Source organism: Crocuta crocuta, unplaced genomic scaffold, assembly GCF_008692635.1.
Source record: "Crocuta crocuta isolate KB4526 unplaced genomic scaffold, BGI_CrCroc_1.0 scaffold113, whole genome shotgun sequence".
NCBI lineage: Eukaryota > Metazoa > Chordata > Mammalia > Carnivora > Hyaenidae > Crocuta > Crocuta crocuta.
In genome coordinates this window covers 1,844,251-1,870,460 of record NW_027530368.1, presented here as the reverse complement: position 1 = coordinate 1,870,460, position 26,210 = coordinate 1,844,251, and the positions used below count along the sequence as shown (strand labels likewise).

General features: G+C 43.5%; 1 protein-coding gene across 2 annotated transcripts; it reads left to right on the top strand.

The window, feature by feature from the left end:
* Positions 1–274: 274 nt before the first annotated feature.
* On the top strand, positions 275–25,910 carry STAMBP (STAM binding protein). Of its 2 annotated transcripts, none has more exons than XM_077766274.1 (10): positions 275–349; positions 2,178–2,395; positions 13,056–13,131; positions 13,420–13,515; positions 14,581–14,947; positions 17,027–17,151; positions 17,805–17,942; positions 22,909–23,021; positions 23,580–23,679; positions 25,262–25,910. In XM_077766274.1, the coding sequence occupies exons 2-10, from the start codon at positions 2,193–2,195 to the stop codon at positions 25,316–25,318; spliced, it is 1,275 nt and encodes a 424-aa protein (XP_077622400.1). In that variant the 5' UTR covers positions 275–349; positions 2,178–2,192; the 3' UTR covers positions 25,319–25,910. The 2 variants fall into 2 exon arrangements, with proteins under 2 accessions (XP_077622400.1, XP_077622401.1); XM_077766275.1 differs by lacking the exon at positions 275–349 and adding an exon at positions 354–423.
* Positions 25,911–26,210: the final 300 nt, after the last annotated feature.

Genomic DNA, 26,210 nt, shown 5'->3' with positions numbered 1-26,210 from the left:
TCCTTGAATGTTGATTTGTGGATTTGAGTGAGTGTGGTATAGGGGCTATCTGGCAGGAAACTCGATCCCAAATCATATTAATTCTAAAAACACAAGTGAGCTTGGTCATTGGTTCCTTTAATTACTTGCCTCCCTTATTCCTTGTTGTTTTTCCTTTACCAAGATGGCCGTCGTGGAGCCCTCTCCTCATTGGTCGTATTTTCGCAGGTGGCGAGTTTAGCCCCGCCCACCAGCTCGCCCCTCCCGGGTACGAAGTTCTTAAGCGTATCATGAGTATATCAGCGGGAGCGGGCGGGCGGGTGCCGGATGTGACGTTTCCGGAAGCTTCGTGTGGCGTCCGCGGGGACAGGTGGGGAAGGGTCCTGGGAATGGGGTGGGGTTGGGCCGCTGAGCTCGGTCGGATTCTGAAGGGGAGCGGCCGCCGTGAGTGTGGGGCCTGCAGCCTTCTCCTTCCCCCGCACCCCCTGCCCGGCCCGCCGCGCGCGAGGCCACCGATAGCTTCTGTCCCAGCCAGGCCCAGTGCATCCCCGCCTGCCGCGCTTGAAAGACCCGAAAACCTTGGATAATTTTGCCCTGGGTTGGCAGCTTGGGCCTTCAAGGGGGCCTCAAGCAAGTGTCAGCCCTCTCCACTGAATACACCCCCTCTGCGTATTCCTGCTACTTCCTTGACCTCCTCCTCGTCTTTCCTCCTCAGTCCTTTATGCCACCTTCCCCCCTTGTTGGCGGATGCCGCATCTCCTCTTTGGAGGGTTGCTCAGCCTTGGAGTACCGGGCACCCCTTGGTGGCCTCGGGAGGGGGTTCCATTCTCCTAAAGAGCCTCTCCTCAGAGCTACTGAGGCGCAACAAGCATCCCTGGCTTTAGTTAGCTCTAATGGGCTCTGCACGGAGTTTACTAATTAGGAAACCCGGGAAAGTTTTAGATTTGCTAGCGGCTTTCTGAGCCTCTGCAACGGCTTTGGGGAGATGGAATGCCTGTGCATCCCTGGTCCTCTCCCCTCGTGAGGGTGTTTAGATAGGAGCTTGGGGAACTGTGACCTAGAGATAGGATGGCCAAGAGAAGTCTCTTGGGGAGGGTCTGGAATGGGAAACAGAAAAACAGTGGCCAGACAAATGAAACAAATGTGCAGATTTCTGGGCAGATCAGAATCCTGGCTAAAGGCAAAAAGATCTCTGTTGGGAAGGAGTACGTTTAAGATTGAAGACAAAATGGGGCCAGTGGGCTTAGGGTCTTGAATTCAGTATATACAGTCTGTACGTACCAGATCATGCTGGCTAGGGTGTGCTGGTATTCAATGTGTAACAAATATCCAGATTCTTTTTGAAGATGATGTCGAGTAATATCTGATTGGAAGGTGGAATCTGATTCTAACAGCAGCAGTATCTAGAATGTAGAATTACTGCAGTTTGAAACACAGGAAGGGAAACACAGGAAGGGTTTTTATTGGCTTATTTTTTTGCGTTCAAAGTTACCTTTGTGCCCTTTTGTTGTTTGAAGAATGCTTGGTCTTTGAAGATAGATTTGAGTAAATTGTTTTTTTCAGATCTAAATTCCTTACCCTGACATGATGAGTGATGTTGTGGATTGACTGGAATAGTGGCTTAGTGAGCAGAACTAGGATTGTGAGCCTTTGTTCCCAGACCAGTTCCCCTCACCTTGTGTTCAGATGTGAAAAAGCACACCACTGAAAAATGTCAGTGACTCTCGTTAAATAAAAATGATCAAACTGGAAATCAGTTAAAAATCCTCATGAAAGTTCATTGAGTATACTGTGTCAAGTACTGGAGTAGATGGAAATGGGTAGCTGGTAGAAGAAATAATGCAACAAATGCAAGGTACCACCCCTGCTTTTATGGCAGGGCCACCTAATGATAGAATGATTAACATGAAGAGTAGAACCAAATGCCCATTATAGTTTACTCCCTGTACCACCTAATTATGGCACAGGGATTGTAGGCTTTTGAGTCTGCCAGTACTTCTGTCACTGTGATGTGGGCTTCCTTGAGGGTCTTAACTTTCCTGTGGGAAGGAGACTTTCTTTCATACAGACCACAGTGTATGGTATTTTTCCCTTAATTTCTTCATAAGGTAGAGAGAGGTTTGTGGGATAACCAATTACTGTGTGCTAGGCTGTGATGGGGACCATGGTGCTGATGCCACCTGTTTTTTCTGTCTCAGAACTTCTTGGTCCTGATGTCTGACCATGGAGACGTGAGCCTTCCGCCCGAAGACCGGGTGAGGGCCCTCTCCCAGATGGGTAGCGCAGTGGAGATAAGTGAAGACATTCCACCCCGACGGTACTTCCGCTCTGGAGTCGAGATTATCCGAATGGCATCCATTTACTCTGAGGAAGGCAACATTGAACGTGCCTTCATCCTCTATAACAAGTATATCACGTAAGACACCTCCAGGTTCCTTTTTCTTTTCCGGTGACTGATGCCTCACTCATTCTGCTCATGTGCTCATTTATTCTGCCCAGAATTGCTAAAACTAGAGAACTTTACAACATCATTAGCATTAATCATTTTTTGCAGGCAGCTCCTACATACTGACTGTCCTTGACATTCAGAGTCATGAGTACTGAAAGTGTTATTTTCATGACTCAGTGATTTCATGAGTAATAGACCTAGCTTTTCTGGCCTGTGCCCACATGGCCCAGCTGTTAGGCAAGGGAGATGATGGTTACACTACACATGTTTTGTATTGATGAGTGTTTTTCCTGTCCTCTGTTGAGGCAGCTAATCATAGCATTGTTGCTGAGGTGTAGCAGAGCCATACTTCCTCACCTCGATTTATTTTGTCACAAATTGAGTGATTCAGGAAAAAAGGTTTTTCTTCTTAACCTTTATATTACAGTCACACAAATCATCAAATAAGTATTGACCGCCTACAGTTCGTGTGACTCATCATAAGACCTTTCCCTTGAATTACTTAGCTTCTTAGGGTAGGCAGCATACATAGATGTCAGTACAATTAAGAGGGAACAACTTCTAAAGCCCCAGTGATGATGAAATGATGTATAATTTAGGAAGGGAATAATTCTTGTTTATAATCTCTGGTCTTGTTCTCTCATAATACCAGGGCCTTTAAAAAAACAATAATTATAATGTGTGTGTATGGCTCTTCATAGTTCCTAGGGTATTTCACCTGCATTATTTCATCTGATCTTCAAAGTTGTGTGTACATTGAATAGGACACATCGTCCTTCCATTTTACACGTGGAGAAACATGCTCTGGGCTTGGTGATCTGCTTTGTTCTGCACTTTAGAGTGACAAATCTCAGATTTCCTAACTCTTTAAAAATTTTTTTTTAATGTTTATTTATTTTTGAGAGAGAGAGAGAGAGAGAGAGTGCAAGTGGGGGAGAGGTAGAGAGCGAGGGAGATGCCGAATCTGAAGCTGGCTCCAGACTCTGAGCTGTCAGCACACAGCCTGATGTGGGACTCAGACTCACAAACCATGAGATCATGACCTGAGCCGAAGTCAGACACCAACTGACTTAGCCACCCAGGCGCCCCAGATTTCCTAACTCTTAATTCAGGACCCAGTCTACAATATAGGCCCTGTTTTTGTTTGTTTTCTTTTTGGTAATCGTCTGTGAGTTGAAGCTAGAGTTGAGATCATAGTTTTGAGCCACACTGACCATTTTTGGTTATTTTTAGGTATTTTTTGAAAAGGTAACATTGTACATATGGTACAGAATTCAGAAGGCACAGAAGGATATATATATTTAAAAATGGTCTCCCGATCACGTCTCTTCCCCAGACTCTCAGTGTCCCTCCTCAGAGAGAGTCACTATTATTAGTTTCTTAAATGTCCTCCCAGAAATGATCAATTCAATTCAATTGTATCACATTAAGTTTTTGATCACATACTACTCTGTGGCAGGATTTGTCAGTCTTGATATTATGTACATCTGGGGCAGAATAGTTCTTTGTTGTGGGTACTGCCCTGTGCATTGTAGAGTGTTTAATAGCATCCTTGGTCTCTATCCACTAGATGCCTGTAGCACCCCTTCCCCCTCGCTCAATTGTGACCACTAAAAACATCTCCAGATATTATTGGATAGTCTCTAAGGGGCAAAATTGCCCTGGGTGAGAACCAGTACTCTAAAGAAAAGTAGCACAGAAGCAGACTTTCTGGGATTCATGCTGTGGTTTTAGTGCCCCGTTAGTAGAAAAGGGACTGCTGTTGTCCTTTTTTTAAGTTTAGAAGTAGTGCCTGTCTCCTCAGAGATCATGCAGTCCATCCATGCCATCAGGCCCTGGATCTGACCTCAGTGTTGATAAAGTTTCATAGAGTTATAATTACATTTTTGCCTCTCTTTGCTATTGTGAGTTTTTCATTCCTTGGCACAGTGGGCACAAAATTTATTTTCCTGAGACGTTTCTTTGACTACTGTCCCTGTCTTTTGCTCCTAGTGGAAATAATATTCTTGTGTGTTTCCAGCAATCTTGTAGAGAGTTCTCCCAGAATGAGGCCCTAGGGCACAATTCTTCAAAGAATCATAATTGAGGAAGTTAAGTAGAATCACAGAATCACTCTACCAAGTATTTTCTGAAGGACCTTCTGTATCCTGTTGTCTCTGAGGGCAAGGACCATATTCATTCAACAAATACATATTGCATACGCCTGCTACCTGCTTGGCACTGCTGTAGGTCTTGGACACAGGAAGTAACATGGCCCTTGCCCTTTCTGGTGTTCCTTTCTAATTATAGGAGAAGACGGTAGACAGGTAAGCAAGTAAACGTCTAGTCACAAAGTAAGGCAAATGCTATGAAAGCAACAAAGACAGTGCTGTGACAGAGTATAACCAAGGGTGTCAAATAGAGTAAGGTCAGTCTGAGAAGGTAAGATTTAAACTGCAAGTTGAAGAATGCTATAGAGTTGGTCATTCCAGGAGCAAAGATCAGAGTGTTTAAGACAGTTGTAACTGTATTCATAAGCTCTTGGGTAGGAATTACCTTAGTGTGTTCTGAGGATTGAAAAAGATCATCGTGTTTGGAGAGCAGCAGGTGAGGGGGGGAACAAGGTGAGGCTGGAAAGCAGGTGGGGCAGAATCGTGCAGGCCACAGTAAGGAGTTTGCATTTTATCTTGACAGCATTAGAAAGCCATTGCGAAGTTTTAAGTGAGGTTATGACCTAATCTTATCTTCTGAAAAATATAAATTTGGGCTGCCATGTGCAAATGGTGAAGGGTGTGTTAAGAGAAGGCAGGAAGATTAGTTAGGAAACTCTTATGGCTATTCAAGAGAGAGGCTGATGGCTTGGTGGAGTGTGGCAGCTTGGGAAGAAGCAGGTGGATTTGTGTTCTGGGGGTAGAGTCCATGGGACTTACTGATAGTTTGGGAGGGATGATGGTGTCAAGGTTGATCTTGGGTTTCTGCCCTGAGCAACTTAGGATGTGGTGGCCCATTTACTGAGATGGGGAGAATCATGTAGAAAAGGAGTTGAAGAGGAAGGATATTCAGGAATTCAGGCCTGGCTTCTTTGACGTGAAGCTGTTAAGTTTAAGCTGCCTATGAGATATTCAGTAGGAAGTTGGATGTACCCATCTGACCTGAGGAGATGTCTGGGTTGGAGTCAAACCCAGGAGTCCCCTGCATATAGACAGCTCTGGAGCCATGAGAACTGCTGAGATCTTCTGGCATATAGGAACCCCACGGGGATTGATTGATAGAATTTAGGCTCCATGAATTTGGTTGGGAAAAAGTTTTCTTGTTTTTTGTTTTTTTTTTTTAAATTTTTTACAAATAGTTTATTGTCAACTTGGTTTCCATATAACACCCAGTGCTCATCCCAACAAGTGCCCTCCTCCATGCCCATTCCCCCCGCCCCCCATCAGTCCTCTGTTCTCAGTATTCAGGAGACTTTCATGGTTTGCCTCTCTCCCTCTCCCCCATCATTTCCCCCCTTCTTCTCCCCCTTGGTCCTCCCTTAAGTTCTTCCTAATCCTCCTATATGTGCAAACATGATATTTGTCCTTCTCTGCCTGACTTATTTCGCTCAGCATAACACCCTCAAGGTCCATCCATGTTGCTACGCATGGTCAGATTTCATTCTTTCTCATTGCCATGTAGTATTCCATCGTATAGATAAACCACATCTTCTTGATCCAAGTTTTCTTGTTTTTACTAACCTCTAATTGAAAGTCAGCATTTCCTTCAATTTTGCACAATAATATTAATAATATTTGTAATGTCACCAATAGAAATCGCTATTTTTATATCACGTGACGATTGATGCTGATATCTCGAAATAGCATTTACACTTGCCACTACTTCTGAATTATACTGTTATTAAGGCCACAATTAGATCCTTTTTTAATGTATTAATAATATATTAATAAAGAGGCACATGTTACAGTTTTGTACTTTGCTATTTCAGTAGAATTGGCTTCTTTTTAAAAAAAAATTTTTTTTTTAATTTATTTCTTAGAGAGAGAGAGAGAGAGAGAGACAATGTGAGCAGGGGAGGGTGAGAGAGAGAGGGAGATACAGAATCTGAAGCAGGCTCCAGGCTCTGAGCTAGCTGTCAGCACAGAGCCCGATGCAGGGCTCGAAGCCCCAAACCATGAAATCATGACCTGAGCCAAAGTCGGACGCTTAACCGACTGAGCCACCCAGGTGCCCCAGAATTGGCTTCTTTTGTAATCCTTTCTATTTTGTATTATGTCTTTAAAAAATTATTCTGAGGAGACCATGGGCTTCATCAGATGACAGAAGGATTCCTGACACATTCAGAGATCAAGAAAGCTTGATAATAAGACTGTAGAATAGGGGCGCCTGGGTGGCTCAGTCGGTTGAGTATCTGACTTCAGCTCAAGTCATAATTTCATGGCTTGTGGGTTCGAGCCCCGTGTCAGGCTCTGTGCCGACAGCTCAGAGCCTGGAGCCTGCTTGAGATTCTATGAGTTACTTTCTCTCTGCCCCTCCTGGCTCATGTTCTTTCTCTCTCTATCTCAAATATAAAAACATTAAAAAAAAACTTTGTAAAATAATAATAAAAAGGAAAAAAAAGACCGTATAATAGAAAAGGTCTGAGGTTGGTTGGGGAGGGAAGGTGAACCACCAGTGGGAGGTTTGAGAGGCAGGAGGAAATCCAGGAGAGAATGGCGTGCTTGCAGGAGAGTGGACAGGCTGCGTCAGAGTGGGTCAGATGGGGTGTGTGAGGTTTGGGGTTTGGTGTCATGATGTCATTGGTGATCTTAGTAAACAATTTCACCAGAAAGACTAAGAAGATACTAGATTGGAGTGGGCTGAAAGGTCAGTGGACAATGAGAAAGTAGAGATTCTGAGTACAGTCCAGAGGTGGGCAATGTTTTCATATAGGGCCAGATAGTACACGTTTCTGGCTTTGCAGGCCCTTTGATCTGTGTTACAACCTCTGCCTTGTAGTGTGAAAACAACCACTAGATAATACATGCACGAATGGGCGTGGCTGTGTTCCAACGAAACTTCATTTACAGACACAGATGGCAAACCAGATTTGACCTATTAGCTGTACTTTGCCAAGCCCAGGCATAGATAACTCTTCGGAGGAGTTTGGATAGGAAGTGAAGTGGAAAAATTAGGAAGTAATTGAAGGGAGACAAAGAGTATATGAATGTGTGGTGTATTTTTTAAGATGGGAGATTCTAGAGCGTATTTTTTTGCTGATGGAAAGGAACCTGTGGAGAAGAAGAGGCTGATGGTACAGCACCAGGAGAGAGAGGTTAACTGTAGCAGTGGACGTTTGGATATGCAAGAGGGGGTAGGATTAAGAGCACACAGATACTTAAACTGATTTTGTTCTGTGACTTGGGGTTACTCTGAGTGACATGAATGTCCATGTTAACAGCGAGATCAATATGGGGAATGTGTCCCTGTATATGGTGCCCACTTACAGGACCATTTAATATGGTGAAGTAGGGCCTGGAGGAGAGCTCAGTGAGAAGGTGGTGGCGTGTAGCAGCTCATTGACTTAATTTGCTAGATTTGGAGTTAAATTTGGGACTTTGTTGGATTGGCTTGACCTGAAGTGAAACAGGTAGCTACTTTCATTTTTCTTGCAGGTATCGTCAAGACCCTCATTCTGATTCTGTGAACTGACAAGCCGTAGGAGTTGCAAAGAAGTTCTGGTTTAATATTCTCAGTCTGTTTTTCCACCGCATTTTACTTGGTATATTCTTGTCAGTAACAGGGGCTCACTTTGGCAGTTATTACAACTGAGGAGAGAGGAGGGAAGGGAGCAGGCATGTACCTCACCTCCTCTGCCTCCCCCACTATTGCAAGTCATTGTTCTAGACCTTTTGTGGATACTTCAATTCCAGGTTTTAAAAAGCATGTTTGTTCTTTTCCCCGGGGCAGTTCAGGCATCTTAGTGATCTGAAGCACATTTCCCCCCCAGAGTAGGCAGGCTTTGCCTTTTGCAGACCCCAGCACAGCAGGATCTTCAGCGTATTAAATCAGTACATATTTTCATGATGAGCACAGACAATAATCCAGGCAGTGAATTCTTTCACAGCTTTTTATGGTCATTGACTAGGCTACATGGAAGGGAGTTACAGAGGACTTAGGCACTTCTCGTCTGCTGTGGGAGCCTCCCTCCTATCACACAGACCTGCTTTCTGAAAATGGTCTGTCCCCTGCATTGACAGTGTTTTCCACGGGAGTTGGGGTTTATAGACTGAAGAGAGTTCTCACCTGTGATCGTGCTCACTTTGCTCAGTAATTTCTAAGATAGGAAGAAACAAGAGGAGAGTCCTTCAGCCATCCACATTATAGACTTTCTGCTTGGCTTTTTAAATTAATTTTTTTTCCTGAAACCATCCAGCGAGGGAAATGCTAGAGCAAAAAGAAGAGTCACGTCCACCAGAGGTGACCACTGTCCTTTCGGATGTGTCCAGGAAATTGTATATGTCTGTGCAGGCACATGGGCTCACATGTTTATCCTTTTTTGCTTAAAGTGTGAATGAGACCATACAATATATCCTGTTCTACAACTTGCTTTCTTACCAGTCATGTCCTTCCATACTAGAACATATTGATCCCTCTCTTTCTCCTCAGGGCTGTTTCTTCTGCCTGCAACAGTCTTGTCCCGGATCTCTTCATGGCTTCCTCTCTCTTCCAGTCCTTAATTAAATGCCATCTTCTTGGCGAGGCCTTCCTTAGCTGCCCTATCTAAAATCTTACTCCCTCCCCTGTCACTTCCTATTCCCTTCCCCTATTAATGACTTTCTCCTAGCACTGATTATCTGTATACTGTTTTGTTTTATTGTCTGTACCCCTCGCTGTAATGCACACCCTCCGGTGGGAGGGATTTATGACTATTGTTCACTGCCAGATCCCCAGCCTTTACAATAATGCCTGACCCCATAGCAGATACTCAGTAAATATCTGTTGAATGAATGAGAGAATGCTTATGTTGTTTTTCACATTTGGATGCAACATAATTTATAAATATTCGCCTATTGATGGACATTTAAGTTTTCCGTTTTCTCTACTGTTATGACCAATGCTATATTGAATAGTCTTATACATATATCTTTGTACTGTTGTGTAGGATAAATTCCTGGAGGTGGAATTGTGAGTTTAAAGGATAAACAAAACTTAAAATTTGAATAGTTGTCTCCCCTCCCCACTCTCAAGAAAATTACAGTCTTGTGATGATACGGTGTATTGTCAAGTTACAGCCCTGTTAAGAGTGTAAAGGACACCCATTTCCAAACACCCTTGTGTACACTGGTTACAATCAACCTTTAAGCCTTTGCCAATCTGATAGATGGAAATGGTACCTCATCTTAATTTGAATTTCTTTCATTATAAGTAAAGTTGAATACCATTTCATAGACTTACCTTTTGTGTGTCCTTTTCTGCGAGTCTCTTTATCCCCATCATCCTAATAGTTTGCTTTGCTTGCGTTTTTGCCAACACATCTTTGCTTTGGTATGTTTCCCTCTCTAGGCTGCAACCAGATCTAACCCAGAGAACAGTATACCTCTGGGCCACAGGTATTCTACACCTAGAACGCTTCTAGCCTTGGTGTTAGCATCTTCATCTGTTCTTGCTCACACTTTTTGTTTAGTTATTAGTAAAAACAATCATATAGCATACAGAGCAATCACAGCGGATGTTGCCAATGTGCTAGGCACTGTGCTCAGCACTTTTTTTTAACCTCTTTAAGTGTCACAGCAACCCTATCAGGTAGTACTAGTTTGTCTCCATAAGGATAGTGAGACTGAGTAACTTGCTGGACTTCACACAGCTTGTAATGGCCGAGCCAGGATTTGAGCCCGGGCAGGGTGGCTCCGGAGCCTGCTTCCTAACCGCTGAGCGCTGTTGCCTCTTGTTCAGGCATTGGGCAATGTTGCCAGTTCTGTTTTCAAGAGACCCTTCTGCCCATGTGTTCCCCATTCAGAAAATTGACTACAGTTGTGGAAACAAGAGAAAGGTATTCATGTACAGGTTGAGAAGTTTCATCTTTACTTATAAAACATTTTTTTATTAAAAGTTTTTTTTAATGTCTATTTTTGAGAGAGATAGACAGAGTATGAGCAGGAGAGGGACAGAGAGGGAGACACAGAATCTGAAACAGGCTCCAGGCTCTGAGCTGTCAGCACAGAGCTCAACGTGTGGCTCAAAATCACAAACCAAGAGATCATGACCTGGGCTGAAATTGGACGCCTAACTGATTGAACCACCCATCTTTGACGAGGTGCCCCTCATCTTTACTTATAAACTAGATTCCGCTGCATGGTTCAAAATCAAAGTGGTAGGAAAAGGTATATGGTGAGAGGTTTTACTCCCGCTCTTGTCCCATCTACTCTCTTTCCCCTGACCTCTACTTTCCTTTGTTTCCTTACTTTGTACTTGGAAGTAAATGTATGTGTATGTACACATACAGAGTTTTCCTCCTTTTATACTTATAAGGTAGCATGCTATATGCAGTTTTTTATACTTTGGGGTTTTTTTACTCAGCTCATCTGAAGGTTTTAAGACCATTTTATTCCTCAGATATTTATTGAGTGCCTCTTCATCCAGGCACTGTCCCAGCTTTAGAGAGACATGCAGAGAAGCATGAGACCCAGGAATCTCTGGCCTCAGGGACTTCACAGTCTTCAGGTTGATAGCACAAGTGAATATAAAGTGTGGTGTTTATATGACACGGTACTTTATTGGCTGATTCGGGCTTCCATACAAAGCACCTGCAGCCTGCTAACGTTATGAACAGGTACCTTGGTCTTTTAGGGCCAACAGAGACTCACTAAATTATAGGTCTCTTGAACACAAGAATTACCCTTACTTATCGTAACATCTCTTTCAAGACTCTATGGGTGAACAAACGAATCTGTGTTTATTTTATTTAAAAAAATTTTTTTTAATGTTTTATTTATTTCTGAGAGAGGGAGCATGACAGTGTGAGCAGGGGAGGGTCAGAGAGACAGGGAGATTCAGAATCTGAAGCAGGCTCCAGGCTCTGAGCTGGCTGGCAGCACAGAGCCTGACGCAGGGCCCGAACCCATGAACCGTGAGATCATGACCTGAGCCGAAGTCGGACACTTAACCGACTGAGCCACCCAGGCGCCCCCGTATTTATTTTAAATACAGACTTCAAGGAAACTGAACCCAAAGGGAAGAGTTTTAGAATCATTTTGATTTTAGAATTTATCCATGCCTGAACGGTCTTGTCAAATTGGATTAAAATGAAAATTTCATGTGCCTAATAAAGAATCAAGGGAGGAGGAATCCTCTAAAAAGAGTTTGCTTTGGGGCGCCTGGGTGGTTCAGTTGGTTAAGCGTCCAACATTGGCTCCTGTCATGATCTCACAGTTTGTGAGTTTGAGCCTCACGTCAGGCTCCGTGTGGACAACTCAGAGTGTGGAGCCTGCTTCGGGTTCTGCGTCTCCCTCTCTCTCTGTGCCTCCCCCGCTCTCAAAAATAAATAAAAGAAATTTAAAATTTAATTAAAATTAAAATTTAAAAAAGAAAATTAAAAAAGTAAAAAGAGTTTGCTTTGGTGGGGGTCATCTTCTTTCCCCTTACTGAGGTTTCCTTCTCCGTTTATTCCTACCCATGGGCAGAAAGGAGAAAAGAATCAGTTCCAACTATAGTACAGTATTTTACAGCTGTGGGCAAGCTCCCCTCAATTGATTTATCTTGGGCCTTAGCTTGTATTTATTACAACTTAATTCTATTAAAAGATGTCTTTGGTCAGTACCACCACCTACCCCCTCACCCCCTCAACAGTTCTGGACGTTCCAGGAGCCATGTGGAGGCAGTATGATACAATGGTTAGAAGAGCAGACTCTGGAACTCGTCTGCTGGCAATGGAATTCTTAACCTGCTACTTTGGGTTGTGACAAGTTGTGACAAACAAATACTTCTTTTTGCTTTCACTGTCCCCACATAGACATCATGAATGTTAGAGATCTGTGAATTGATTCAGTTTATTTTTCCCACTGAGCTTTACAGCCAGGGACAAAACAGAAAGAGAAAATCTAGCCCTTAGATTTCTCTGAGAACTTTCTGTCAGGACCATAATGCAAATTACAATGTAACATGCACTTATTATATACATATAATGCATGTACTGTCTAAGCATCTTAATGCTTAGTATGATGCAAGGAATATTCTGCTTTGAAAGAGGATGACTCCCAAAGAAATGAAAGAAGCCAAGGTTAAGGTCACAGGACTAGTCATAGAACATGGGTTTCCTGCCCTTGGCTGCCAAACTGTTATTTGAAGAATTTGTGACAGAGACCCTTTCCTTTGGAAGCCTGTCACTGTAAAAAGAATCTCTTTGGAGGTATATTTTTGGGCACAAAGTAGGTTTGCTTTTCTCCCCTCATCTTTTTAGTTGTGGGAGTCTGGTGCTTCCTGCATACCTAATTTGGGTGAGGAGGGAAACATAGGGTTAGGTTAGACATGTTCCCCACATGGACACTGGGTGTGTGTTACCCCTCCCCTGCATGTCTGGAAACCCATCTTGCAGTGGGTGCAGGACAAGGGAGTCCCCTTGCTTCAGAGTCTGTTGGACATTTTCTTTGCATGATAATACTTCTGATCCGTTCTTTAGGCTCTTTATTGAGAAACTACCAAAGCATCGGGATTACAAATCGGCTGTCATTCCTGAAAAGAAAGACACAGTAAAGGTGGGTCTTCACTCTCACTGTTGCTCATCTAAAAGCTTCACAGCAGCACAGACTAACTTCAAGGTAAAAGTAGTGGTGTCCGCATCTGAGCATCAAATCCGGCAACGGGAAATAAGGCCATTTCACCAGATCAGTTATGAAGTAGCAGGTATGGGACAGTAGGGGGTATCTTACATTGTTTTTGGAAACATTGTTGCCATTGCCAAGTTGTCTCAAAGTCTTTTGACCTCTCTACTTCATTAGCCGGGAATTATTCTAATTCTTAGTTTTTGATTTTTTGTGTTTCAGAAGTTAAAGGAGATTGCATTTCCCAAAGCAGAAGAGCTGAAGGCAGAGCTATTAAAACGATATACCAAAGAATATACAGAATACAATGAAGAAAAGGTAAGTATTTAACAAAAAGGAAATTATTTTGCTTCCTTACACTGTGCCCTAGGATTGTGATAGGATATTTTCCCAGATCCTGTGACTTTAGTGTCAGAGTTTCTTTTTTTCAGCAAAGACCAGGAACTCAAAAGGGTAGAACACAGGTGTTTAGGGTGAGGACCCTAACAGACTTTGGCTGCTTGTCCAAGAGGTGATTTGAGGGACAGAAAGTCTGTTGCTTATGTGCTATATCTAGAGTAAGAACCTAAGAACAGTGAAAATTTTCACTAAAACATAGGTTTTTAGATCACCGAATTTTGGGGTGTTGATTCACATTTTGGTTATAACTGTTTATAATAATTGACTGTTTTTCAAGCTATTTTCAAATGATTCTTGTGAGGAAGAGTTAGTTAGAGCACAGAGAAACTCCGAAGGCACTGCCTGTGGTCTGTCGGGCGTGAAATTCACACTGCCGACAATTCCACGGTACCGTGCAGTGCTCTGCTGAGCCCTATTCTGGGCTCTGATGTTGAAAATCAGCAGAGAGGTAAACAGCTCTGAGGCATCTCTTTCTAAGGTACTGGGTGAGTGAAAAACCTTAATGAAGGGGATTGTTATTTGTTAGTTTAAAATGTCACTTTGTACTGAGCTCATCACCAGGTAAATTTTAGAGGCTTCCTTTTGGGTTAAAACTCAGTAAAGACCCCCTTACTTGGGATACAGAATGTATACACGGCAGAGTTAGAGAATAAAACCATGTCTGATACAGATTATGAGGCGTGGACAATAAGTTGCATCAAGATTTCAGTTAAGGAGATCTCTTAGTAAAAAGCTGTTAGGGAATGGTGCTGAGGGGGTCGGGACCTTCACTGTCCTTGAAGAGTATGACTGCGGTGGCCTGGTAGACATGAGTGGTGACCGCTCTGGGAAGACACCAGCTGCTGAGGGAAGTGCGCATTCCATGTTGGGAAGTCGGGCCCGAGCAGGGGTACACTTTAGGAAATCCCTGCTGCAAAGCCTTGTCCTCCTGAGGTGTGAAGTCACCCGAGTGTCACGTGTTACGCCTAACTCCTTTCTTCGTAGAAGAGGGAGGCGGAAGAGCTTGCCCGGAATGTGGCCATCCAGCAGGAGCTGGAGAAGGAGCGGCAGAGGGTGGCGCAGCAGAAGCAGCAGCAGCTGGAGCAGGAGCAGTTCCATGCCTTTGAGGAGATGATCCGGAACCAGGAGCTAGAAAAGGAGCGGCTGAAAATTGTGCAGGAGTTTGGGAAGGTGGACCCTGGCCTAGGGGGCCCACTGGTGCCTGACTTGGAGAAACCCTCCCCTGATGTGTTCCCCGCTGTACCGGCCACGTCCACACAGCCTGCGGACTGTAATACAGCGGGAAGGCCTGCCAAGCCACCCGTGGTGGACAGGTCCTTGAAACCTGGAGCGTTGAGCAACTCAGAGAGTAGTGAGTCCACTTGCTCGTGTCTTCTCCCATCTCAGGGGCAGCCAAACAGAGCGTCATTCTGGGGGGTTCCCCTAAGATTTTGTCCGTGATTCCACTCATTAGGCTCTGGTCACAGAAGCGCCTTTGATCACTATTGCCATATTGTGTCCTGTCACACTGGCCATAGTATGAAAGTGGCCTTTGCTTAAGCCGTATAACTTACCTGGCACCAGGTCGATTTTCTGAAGAGCTCATAATATCATTGAAAGTCAGACCCTCAACTTTTAAGGATTATACAGACTCGAAAGCTTCAGTGAACCAGAGACCACTGATGGTTCTCTGGAGGGGAAATTTTACAGTACCAGTTACAATTCAAAAACTGATGTTTAAAAAATGAAAAAGGGTTATTGAATTGTGTTTACCCTGAAAGTGTTCCCAATCCTTATGGAGCTTAGTCAAGGTAAATACCATAGATAGTTGGTGATAATTCAGTCTAGTCATAACAACTATTGGCAGTCTTTCCTCCTCTCACCAATGATCGTCTATCTGAGAAACTAACAATTGTGGTAAAATGATGAATATACCTTGATTACTAGAATAGCTCTTTTGGGGACGGTATTTCAAGTATTACATAAGGAAGTCAGCTTTGCAGAAGATCCACTTCACAGGACAACATAAGAGCAGGCAAGGGGTTCCAGACTCCGAAGCCTGGCCTTTAGGTTTCTCCCCAGGCACTTGGCAGGCTTATCTCCCACCACTGCCTCTTCCTTCACACATATTCTGTGCTTCAGTCAGATTGGACTGTCATGTTCCTGGGGCATCCCCTGGACTAGCTTGTCCGAAGGGGGTTGTTAACACTTGCCCTGAACCTAAAATCTCCTTTCTCTCTCTCTGCCTTCCCTGCTTTTTTAAAAGTTTTGCCAGGTCTCCTTCCCTTCAATCAAATTGATTCTGTTCTTGAAACTCTCAGGGCTCTTATTATCTGTAATACAGTTGAGATCATTTACCCAATAGTGTAGTCATTTGTCAATAACTAGATTTTAACTTTTCACTGGTTAGGGCTTGGGTCTTATTCATATTTGTGTTTCCTGGGGGTTATTAAGCACAGTGTATGCACTGCAATGCACTCAGGAAGTGATTATGAAATTGAAAGGAAAGGACTGTGCCAAGCCTTAGTTCAGAATCCTCAGATACTGTCATCAGACTATCATGTGACTGTGTGGTCCCTGGTCTTGTTACCTCTCCAGCAGTTCAGAGCTTGCTGTTGAACGTGCAGAAACAGAACATGCTTTTGCATTTTTATTTTTTTTTTTAGTGAAAAGTGACTGTGACAAACAGCCCCTAATTTGAGCCTGCGGGCTCTCTCCCATCGCTTCTCCCTGGTGTCTGGGGACTGGGCCCATCCTTGGCATTCTGAACCAAGCTTGTAAGCTGCTCTGTGCATTCATGCCTCTTTTGAGGACCAGAATGTGTTTTTTGTGGTTTTGTTTTGGTGCTTTAACGTTCTTCTAGATGAATACATTCAGAATTAGTTACCCAAAGTATTTTCTGTTACGCAGGATATATCTGGTGTATTTCTTTATAAGCTGTACTCTCCAATATTCTTATCTGAGATAAAAGACTTAAAAGCTCAGTTAAATGAGGAGGTTATTTTTTTTATCCCTTGTGTTAGACTGTGACAGAGAATTCCTGGATAGCTCAGGAACTTGTTTGTTTGCTTTTCTCTCTTTTGTTTTTGTTTTAAGTAGGCTCCACACCCAGCGTGGAGCCCAGTGTGGGGATAGAACTCATCACGCTGAGATCAAGTGTCAGATGCTTAACTGACTGAGCCACCTAGGCGCCCCCAAGAGCTTGTTTTAAGTAGTAGTTTATCTTTGTCTTAACTCGAATGATTAAAGCCTGTTTTCTTGAAGTAATGTACTTGCGGGGACTCTGGCCACAACTCTCTTCCTTCTGCCATTAGGATGAGGTCCCCACTCACTGCCCAGAGTCCAAGGAACCCTAGTGATTTGACATTGCTCTCCCAGCTCTGCCGACTCCGGGGTCTGCTTGGGATATCTCTCCCTGTGGTCTTAGACTTTCCCCCTTTCTCTATTACAGCTCCTACAATCGACGGACTGCGCCATGTGGTGGTGCCCGGGAGGCTCTGCCCACAGTTCCTCCAGTTAGCCAGTGCCAACACTGCCCGGGGAGTAGAGACATGTGGGATTCTCTGTGGAAAACTGGTAAACAACAAACGTTTTCCTGAGCTGAGACTGTTTCTTCCCCCTTGGCCTCCCGTGACTGTCAGAGAAGATATCCAGGGTCAGTTACTCTTTGCAACGATCCCTCTGCAGAAAGAACCATGGATAGCATAATGCAGCATTACTTTGGATTTGATGATCTTGTGTTTCATTCATTTACTCAGCCCCTTGAATCAAAGGGCTAATACTAGTAGTAAGAAATAGCTAATTCCAAAGTTGAGGGGAAGAGTCAGCGTTACCTATATGTCAGTTTTTGACTACCTGCTTTAAACTGAACCTTTGGGGATGAAAAGGACTAAGAGAAACAGTAAGAGGGAAACTACCTTAGACATGAGCAAAAGAAGAGAAATGGTACTATCCTGGAGCTTCTTGGGAATCACAAGTAGATACTTGTGGCTGTGGCCGGAAATTCCCACAGGGCTGTGGTACTCTGTGGCTTTGCAGAGTGCCCTCCACAGTGCACATGCGCAGCTAAGGTTGGGAGCCGCCGAGGTGAGGGACTCAAGGAGCATGGGGACTCTTGCTGGGGCGGGAAGGGCCTTGGCTTGTACCACTGTTTAACTTGCCAGTGCTGTGACCACGTGGGGTTGCACTAGTGCCGGGGAGTGGTGACGGGCTGTTTTCTCCTTTGACAGATGAGGAACGAATTCACTATTACCCACGTTCTCATCCCCAAGCAAAGTGCCGGGTCTGATTATTGCAACACCGAGAACGAAGAAGAGCTTTTCCTCATACAGGACCAGCAGGGTCTCATTACACTGGGCTGGATTCATGTAAGCAATTCCGAGCTCTCTGCGGGGCAGTCCTCTAGTCTCTCACTGTGTTGTAAACACATTGCTTGTTTCTTCCTCGGAGCAAAGTGAGCTGTATCCAGATTATTTAGATGATCGTTTTTCCTTCCTTCGGATGCACACTTGACTTTCTTAGCGTACTTGACTGCTTCCACTCCAGTACTGATTTCAGGGAATTACTTAGGGATTTTTCATTTTCTTCATTTTAAAAAATGTTTTAATGAAAATGAACTTATTCCCCTAAAGTCTCAGGTTCCCTATGAGTGTGAATGGTGTTAAGATGCTGGCCTAGAGTATATGTGAATATTGACTGTAGAGGCTCTGCCTACTCATACAAATGAGGTTCCTGAAAATATCCTGAAAATATTTTAATGAGCCAAGGAAGTTAGTTAATTTAAATGCTTGAGTTTGGTCTTTGTTAAAGCAGCATACACCTTTATATAAACCAGTAGGGTCCTTAATATAGTGGATTTTCAAGTGTCTACTTATCATATGCAGCCTTCTGGTGATATTTAGGTATAAGGTAACTGTTCCTAAAGAATGTTTCTGCATTTTCCTTCCTGTTTCTTTTCAGTGCATCACTCCACAGACCAAGCTACTTTTTATGTTGTGTGATACGCTCACATACAAACAAGTCAGCTCATTTCTGAATTTGGGGAGATTACACATGCTTGTATGTTAGAACGTGGGAAATACTGACCTGGGAGGCAGTCCCATGTGCCTCTGTCCTTTCTTCATTCCGCAACATAAGTATTTGCCTTCTATTATGTATTTTCTAGAATAGTATATGGGAGATAGGAAACTTGTTTCTCATCTGCTGGGGGATACAGAGTTGAGAAAGATATGACTTTAGTTTCATAAAGGAGATTAGACAAAGAGACAAGTTATGACTCTTCCAGGGAGGCAGGATGTGCCAAGCGCCTCGAGAAGTACAAACAGCACAGTCGAATGCAGAGGAGGGAAGGACTGCACCTGGCAGGATCTACTAAGATTTTGACAAGATAGAGGCTAAGGGAAAATTCCGGACGTAGAGGGCAGCGCTGGAATAAACAGACTGTGTTCCTGAGATGTTGAGAGGTCCAGTTTGGGATTTATGTCAGGAACCATAGTAGATAAGTAAGCTTTAACGTGATCCACTGGAGCAAGGTTCTTGGGGGTAGGCTCTTGGGTGGATAGGGAGGATAGTTCTGCTTTTTAGTAAGTGGAGAACTTTTAAATATTTTTGAGTAGAGCAATGAATGATTTGATCAAAGCTATTCTTTAGAGTATCTAACATAAAGGCAGTTTTAAAGTAGGTGGAGGCAGGGAGATCATTGAAGAGGCTAGTGTGCTGATAAGATCTAATGATGAGACTGAGGGTGATGCCATTACGTTTGGGAAGGAGATGAATGTAGAATTTCAGAGGATGTGGGGAATGAGTAAGAGGATGATGAGTAAAAGCCAGTGATGACTTAGAGAGCAGGCCTGACTCACGGGGGTGGCAGTGATCATCTCATAAGCAGAAAGAGGGGCTCCAGGAGGGTAACTTACTTGGGAAGTAGGGCTGATTATGTGTTCACTTCTGAGCATGTGGAATTTAAAGTGTATGTGAGACATTTTGTCTGTGGAGGTAGTTATCAGGCAATTGGCAATGCGGCTGGCAATGGGGGGTAGGGTCAAGGTTGGAAAGAGATCTGGGAGACCTCTGCATAGAGCTGACCTGCAAAGCCTTGGCACTGGAGGATAATGGATGGCAAGCTTGGGGGCAGACCACCCAGGGGAGTGTAGGGAATAGTTGGTAATGAAGCAAAGAGATGTGAGAGCAGGGCAAGGGCAGTGTGAGCCAGAGGGCATGGAGCCAGAGGAGGAAGAGCCCTGCGAGGGTTTAAGGAGTAATGGGGATCGAGGATGTGGTGATAGTGAGATGTGCACTGTATTTTCTTTAAGATTTTATTTTTATGTAATCCGTAACACCCAACCTGGGGCTTGAACCCCCAATGATCACGAGTCACATGCTCTGCCGACTAAGCCAGCCAGGACCCCTACACACTAATTTTTTGAAGAGTTTATTTAGCTCATAGGGAAAGAAAGAAAATGGGATGGTGGCTTAAGGAGTAACCAGATTGAGAGATATTTGCTTGACTTATGGTTTAGTCTGAAAGGCTTGAACACGTGTTTTGTTTTGATTTTGTTTTTTTGAGACCTTTGTATTTGAAATATAACATATAAGTACATAGGGGTAAATGGACATTTCAGTGAATCATGAAACAAACATCTAGGTATGTGTATGACGCAGGTCAAGAGAAAACATTGTGAGAGCCATGGTCCCACCTCTGTGTTCTTGCCCTGTCCACTTCCCCTCTGATACAGACAATCTCTCTCCTGACTTTTCCAGAAATCCTTTGCTTTCTTTACAGTTTTGTTACCTAAACGTATATCCCTGAACTCAACAGTTTAGTTTTGCCTGTTTTTGAATGTTATATAAATAGAATTATATGATATGTATTCTTCTATGTCTCGCTTCTTTTGCTCAATATATTTTTTTAAAGTTTATTTTGAGAGAGACCGCGACAGTGTGAGTAGGAGAGGGGCAGAGAGAGAGAAAGAGAATCCTACGCAGGCTCTGTACCGTCAGCACAGAGCCCCAGGCAGGGCTTGAGCTCCTGAAACTGAGCTCATGACCTGAGCCAAAACCAAGAGTCATATGCTTAACTGGCTGAGCCACCCAGGTGCCCCTTTTGCTCAACATTTTTAAGATTCACCTACATTCTTGTGTGTAGTTGTCTGAATATGTTTGTACGCCCAGTGAGCCAATGGAGCTTAGTGGAGCATAGTGGAGTCAGGAGAGATGTAAAGGGACAGAAACTAGGTAATGTAGAGGTAGGAAAGTATTAAATCAAAAGTGCAAAAAGGGAGCTCATCTTCACATGGGGGAGAAAACACTCATCGCTCAGAGACAGAATTGAAGGAAGAGAGAAAGATACAGAGATTTTGGAGATCTATTAGGAGGGGTTCACGGAATTCATTTGAGTCAACAGTGTTGCAGTCTAGATCCACTGCCTGGCAGGAGGGAGGGGGTGGTTTTAGGAACTGGAGTAGAGTGGGGATTGTTTGGAATGATTATGGTTTAGACTGCAGGTAGAATTCAGCCACAAATGAATTAAAGGATTTCTAAATCAGTGAGAGTCCAGCTAGGAACAAATTTAGAGCCGAAGTTGATAGTAGTATTTCAGCTCTTTTCTCCTATGATAATTTCTGTGCCATTCCTAACTGGAGATTAAAAACAAACAAAAAAGCAAACTCTAAGGTTTGCTCAGATCTTAACATTGGCAAGAGCATTATGCAGAAGATCAGTTCTTCCTTCTGTACTTTGCCAGCTGTAAAATCAGGTTCCCGGAGCCAAAAAGTTCAGATGGTCATGTACTGATCATCAACTACCGTGTGAGCCTCCAGTTCAGTATTTGAGAGTCTCCTTCAGCTGGCCTCAGCCCTGCCTTAGCTCATATTGCTGTCCCGTGGCTGCTCTGCTCCTACCCAGGCACCAAGGCGCCCCCCGGCATCCACTGTCTTCGTTCATTTCGGGTCCCTTGGTTCATTGTTTTCTCTTCATAAAAATGCCTTCCTCTGTCTCCAGCATGATGGACACAACTATTTTTTCAAGAAATCCAATTGTTAAGGGAAGGAAAAAGAGAAAGCACAATAGAGGGGAACAGAGGCTCAAGACAAGGTTTTTTGATTTAGTTTAACAATTATTTATTGAGCTCCTATGTGTCCCTATATTGTCTTTCTACTTTAGATCAGAGGCCTGGATCCTCTTGTTCCACGGACTTGTTTGTTCCCAGTTGAAGTTCTTTGTTCTAACTGTGGGATGAAAGGTGTTGGCACAGGCCATTTGTCCCTCGCAGTCTATAGGATCATATTGTTAGGTGGAAACTGTTTTTCCCTTGTGGTCACCAAAGTTCTTCCCTGCGTGTGGAGTTGCGGTCAGCACTCAGCTAACGTGTTCCCGGGCCTGCAGGCCTCTTCCACAGTGAGCTGGTCACAGCATTCCGTGGCGCGGTGCTTCCCGGATGCTGCTGCACAGAAGNAGGATGGCTGTTTTCCAGAGTGGGGCACAGGAGCCTGTGGTTTTGACAGGCTCCTTAAGAGTCTCATTTTGTACATGGCAGGTTTGAAGATACTGATCAAGTATACTTATTTCTTTGCTGTGCTTTCTGTCAGTGAAGGTGGGTGGACTTTTTGAGTCATACTGGGTCGTCTTTTTCCATTCTTGTTCTCTACAGTCACACCCTTCTAAGGTGAACATGAGACATGATGTGGTTATTCATTTGTGCACAAAGAATGTGCTCAAACATTAAATGATTGAAAACAAACGAGAGCCGTTGAATGCACCTTTTGAGGGTGCTTTAACTGATTACCCTCAAATTCCAATATCTTGGTCCTTTTCCCAAACAAGATAGGGTCCTCTGTGTGATGTAACCACTCTTGCCTCTGCTCTCTTATCCTCGGCTGGTATGATTTTGGCCACAGGACAGCTTTTGTCATTTTTACCCTTAGAGCTCCACACCCATGCTTGACCTTTTAACACCTCTGTCCGGAAGAATTCTTCATCCAACCATGGTTTGTTAAGTCCTTGACTTCTACCATGTGCAATATTGGACAGCGTATACCATCTGTTCCAGAATGGATGACCCTCCATTGCCCTGGAAGAGCTTGTGAGGGGCCAAAGAAGTCTTGATGGTCAATTAGAAATTATGAGTTTCCTCTCAAATACTCGTGTCACACTATACTTGTTTACAGTGTTCAAAAGTAATGAACTTTAGGCGTACCCCCTCGTGGCTGCCAGTGACTTTGTACTTGTGAAGGGGATTGTGGCCAGCTATTGAGAACCATTTGGCTCTGTTTCCTTCATGGGCCAGGCTTGGCTGTTTCACTCAGAGGGGTCTCTGACGTGTTTTTCTCTTCTCAGACTCATCCCACGCAGACCGCCTTCCTCTCCAGTGTTGACCTACACACTCATTGTTCCTACCAAATGATGTTGCCAGAGTCAATAGCCATTGTTTGCTCCCCCAAGTTCCAGGAGTAAGTACATAGATGCGGTTCCGGCATTGCAAGGAGACAGTGGGGAAAAGCATCTAAGGAAAAGCTCTCTATTCAGACAATCTTGTTCTTTGTAAAGTATATAGATTGTGGTATTAACTGGCTGTTCTAAAAGGTTTCCTGTTAGGCACCATATCCTGATATTCCTACTATGCTTGTTTAAAAAGATATCAAAGCAATAATTTTGATGCTTTTCTAAGAAGAGGACATAAGAAGTTTGAAGTGTTTGACTTGAAGCAATGGGAATTTCAGAAGGCTGATGTCAGATTAGAGAATTTAAAATCAAACAGATTATCTCAGTTAAATTTTTTTTCATTCTAAAGCCTGTTATTTACTATAAATTCTCCCATCAAAACTAGTATGGTGGCAGTGGTGAGTCATTCCCGAACTCTGATTCATTCACCAGGGAAGAGACCTGTGCGCCAGCATAGTTTTGAGGCTGTCTCAAAATGAGTTCTGTGTGTGTGCGTGCATGTGTGTGTGTGTTTGGGACTGAGTAGACACCTTTGCTTGATTTGGCCCTGCTTTTTCTTATTGCAGAACTGGATTCTTTAAACTAACTGACCATGGACTAGAGGAGATTTCCTCCTGTCGCCAGAAAGGATTTCATCCACACAGCAAGGATCCACCTCTCTTCTGCGTATGTATCTGTGTAGAAGAAATCAGGGCTGTGCTTCAAGCAGGGAGGATAGTCAGAGCTGATGAGGTGCATTGTCCTTTCTGACCCATGTCGAAGATCAGCCTTGTCACTTATATTTGTGAATCTTCCTAAAAAGGATATACATGGGAAGCAGTGTGGGATAGCAGTGGATTTGAGGTGTAGCTCTGCCATTGAAGGACTGTCTGACTTTGATCAGACTTCATCTTCCTGGGCCTCAGCCCACTCATCTGTAAAGGGGGCTGACAATGATGATAATACCAACCTGATAGAGTTATTGAGAGGATTAAATGAAGTAATTTGCAGAAAGTACCTGGTGCAGTAGCTGACTTGTTAAATGTTAATTTTTTTCCCCTTCATCAACACCAGTTGCTAAGCCTGTATTTCAATAAGAGGTTTGAATTCAAAGGAAAAAAGTCATTTAAGATAGGTAAAGTACATTTGATTTTGCAATTTGGCTTAAATAATAGGGGTTTTTATGACCTTTTTGGGACGCTTTTTTTCCTCAGCTGTCAGTTTCAGTTGCTGTTAGAGCAGTGTGTTTCAACTTGCCCTCAAACCTAGCGTGATAGGCTGCCTCACTCCATGCTGCCCATGGAGTGTGGTTATTTCTTTTGGCTTCATTAAAAAGTGACCGGTATAGAAAAGAGACTCAGAACTTTGTCACATAAAAGGAACTGGGGATGTTTGTTTATTTATTTATTTTTAACATTTATTTATTTTTGAGAGAGAGAGAGAGCAGAGGAGGGTCAGAGAGAGAGGGAGACAAAATCTGAAACAGGCTCCAGGCTCTGAGCTGACGGCACAGGGCCCGATGCGGGGCTCGAGCCCACGAGCCATGAGATCATGACCTGAGCCAAAGTCGGACGCTTAACCAACTGAGCCATCCAGGCGCCCCGAACTGGGGATGTTTAGAAGCGAAACCTCAGGGAGGCTCTGAAAACCGGCTTTAAGTATTAGAAGAATTGTTGTATAGAAAGGTATTGAGTACATGTCATAGGACTCCCAGAACTAAAACTAAGACCTTGTGGAATGACAGTTTTCAGCTGAGCATGAGAAAGCACTTTCTGACAGATCTCTTGAAAATAGGTCGGTCTGCCTTAAAATGTAATAAGTGTCTAGGTACCAGGAGGGCGAAACAGAGGCTGCAAGAAAAGTGCCCAGGTTTTCTGTTATAAAGGCCTCTTTGCATGTCAAAAGTAAGTGTTCCCCATGTGACAGTGGGCATACTAATAGCTGGTTAACATAGTGAGCCCCGACCCCAAAAAACTAATGAATTCAGCAGTCCTTTCAAATAAATGGGTATTTTGTGAATGACTCTAGAATATACATCCATTTGAAAAGTAAATGAAGATAAACGGGCCCACATTGATTCAGGCGACATACAGGGAGGGATTAGAGAGTCCCTGATTCCAGACCTCTTACCGTAAGTGCCATTTAAGTAGCAGCCCGGCTTCCAGACTGGGAACCACTAGCCAGAAAGCATGTTAAATCAGCAGTTTGAACCAAATAACTTCTTAGAATTTTTCAGGACTTTCCCTCTTTCCTTTTCCCCCCGCTGTAGAGCTGCAGCCACGTGACCGTTGTGGACAGAGCAGTGACCATCACAGACCTGCGATGAGAATTTGACTTGAACACTTCCCAAGAACTATAAAACCATATCAGTGTACTGTAGCTCCTTAATTTAAACTTTCCAGAAAGCTCTGGAAGCGTTTTTAGACAGAATTGAAAGTGAGTATCACCTGGGGGAGAACTGATTTTCTGTTTCTGGTTTGAAAAGAAATAATTGGCTGTATTTCTTAGGCAAGTGTGGAGACTAGCATGATCCTGCTAAGACAACTTTTCAGTCTGTCTGCAATTAAAAAATTAAGTTGATAGAATGGTGTAGTGAACACTTACATACCCTTTGTTCTAGAGTCACCAGTTAACATTTTTTTCTTCTCAGCTAGCCTTCCGATTTCTCCGCCGATTTGTTTATTGTTTACCTTTGGGATTATTAAGGGCATCTATGCAGAAATTTGGAAGCCATTTAGAAAATCTTTGGGTTTTCCTGTGGTTTATGACAATATTAATGAAGCTTATTACAAGGATGAGGGACAGCTCACTTTGACCAGGCTTGAAAACCCTAAAGAATGATTTTTGTCCAAAAGTATTGTTATTTAACAAATATTTCAGGATATTTTTTCTTCTACAATAAAATAACCATTAACTTATTTTGTGTGTGTATGTGTGCTCCGGAGGGATCTGTTTGATCAAGCGTTGTCTAAACAGGCTAACTCAAAGGTCTGGTTGTTTGGGGAAAGGTGAGGGGAAAATGGAATTTGAGCTGTACTGACATTGAAGGTGTGTCCCAGTTCACAGTTAACTGTTAAGTGGTTTTGTCTGCCTGTTGCTGCCTTCCAGGGCTGTGAGTTCTCTGTTCTTTTGGTGTAGTCTCAAGTGGGTCATCCCATTCACTTCCTCTGTCTGCCCTAAAAGCTTTCAGCTAAAGAGAATAGAGCCTTTATTTGGAG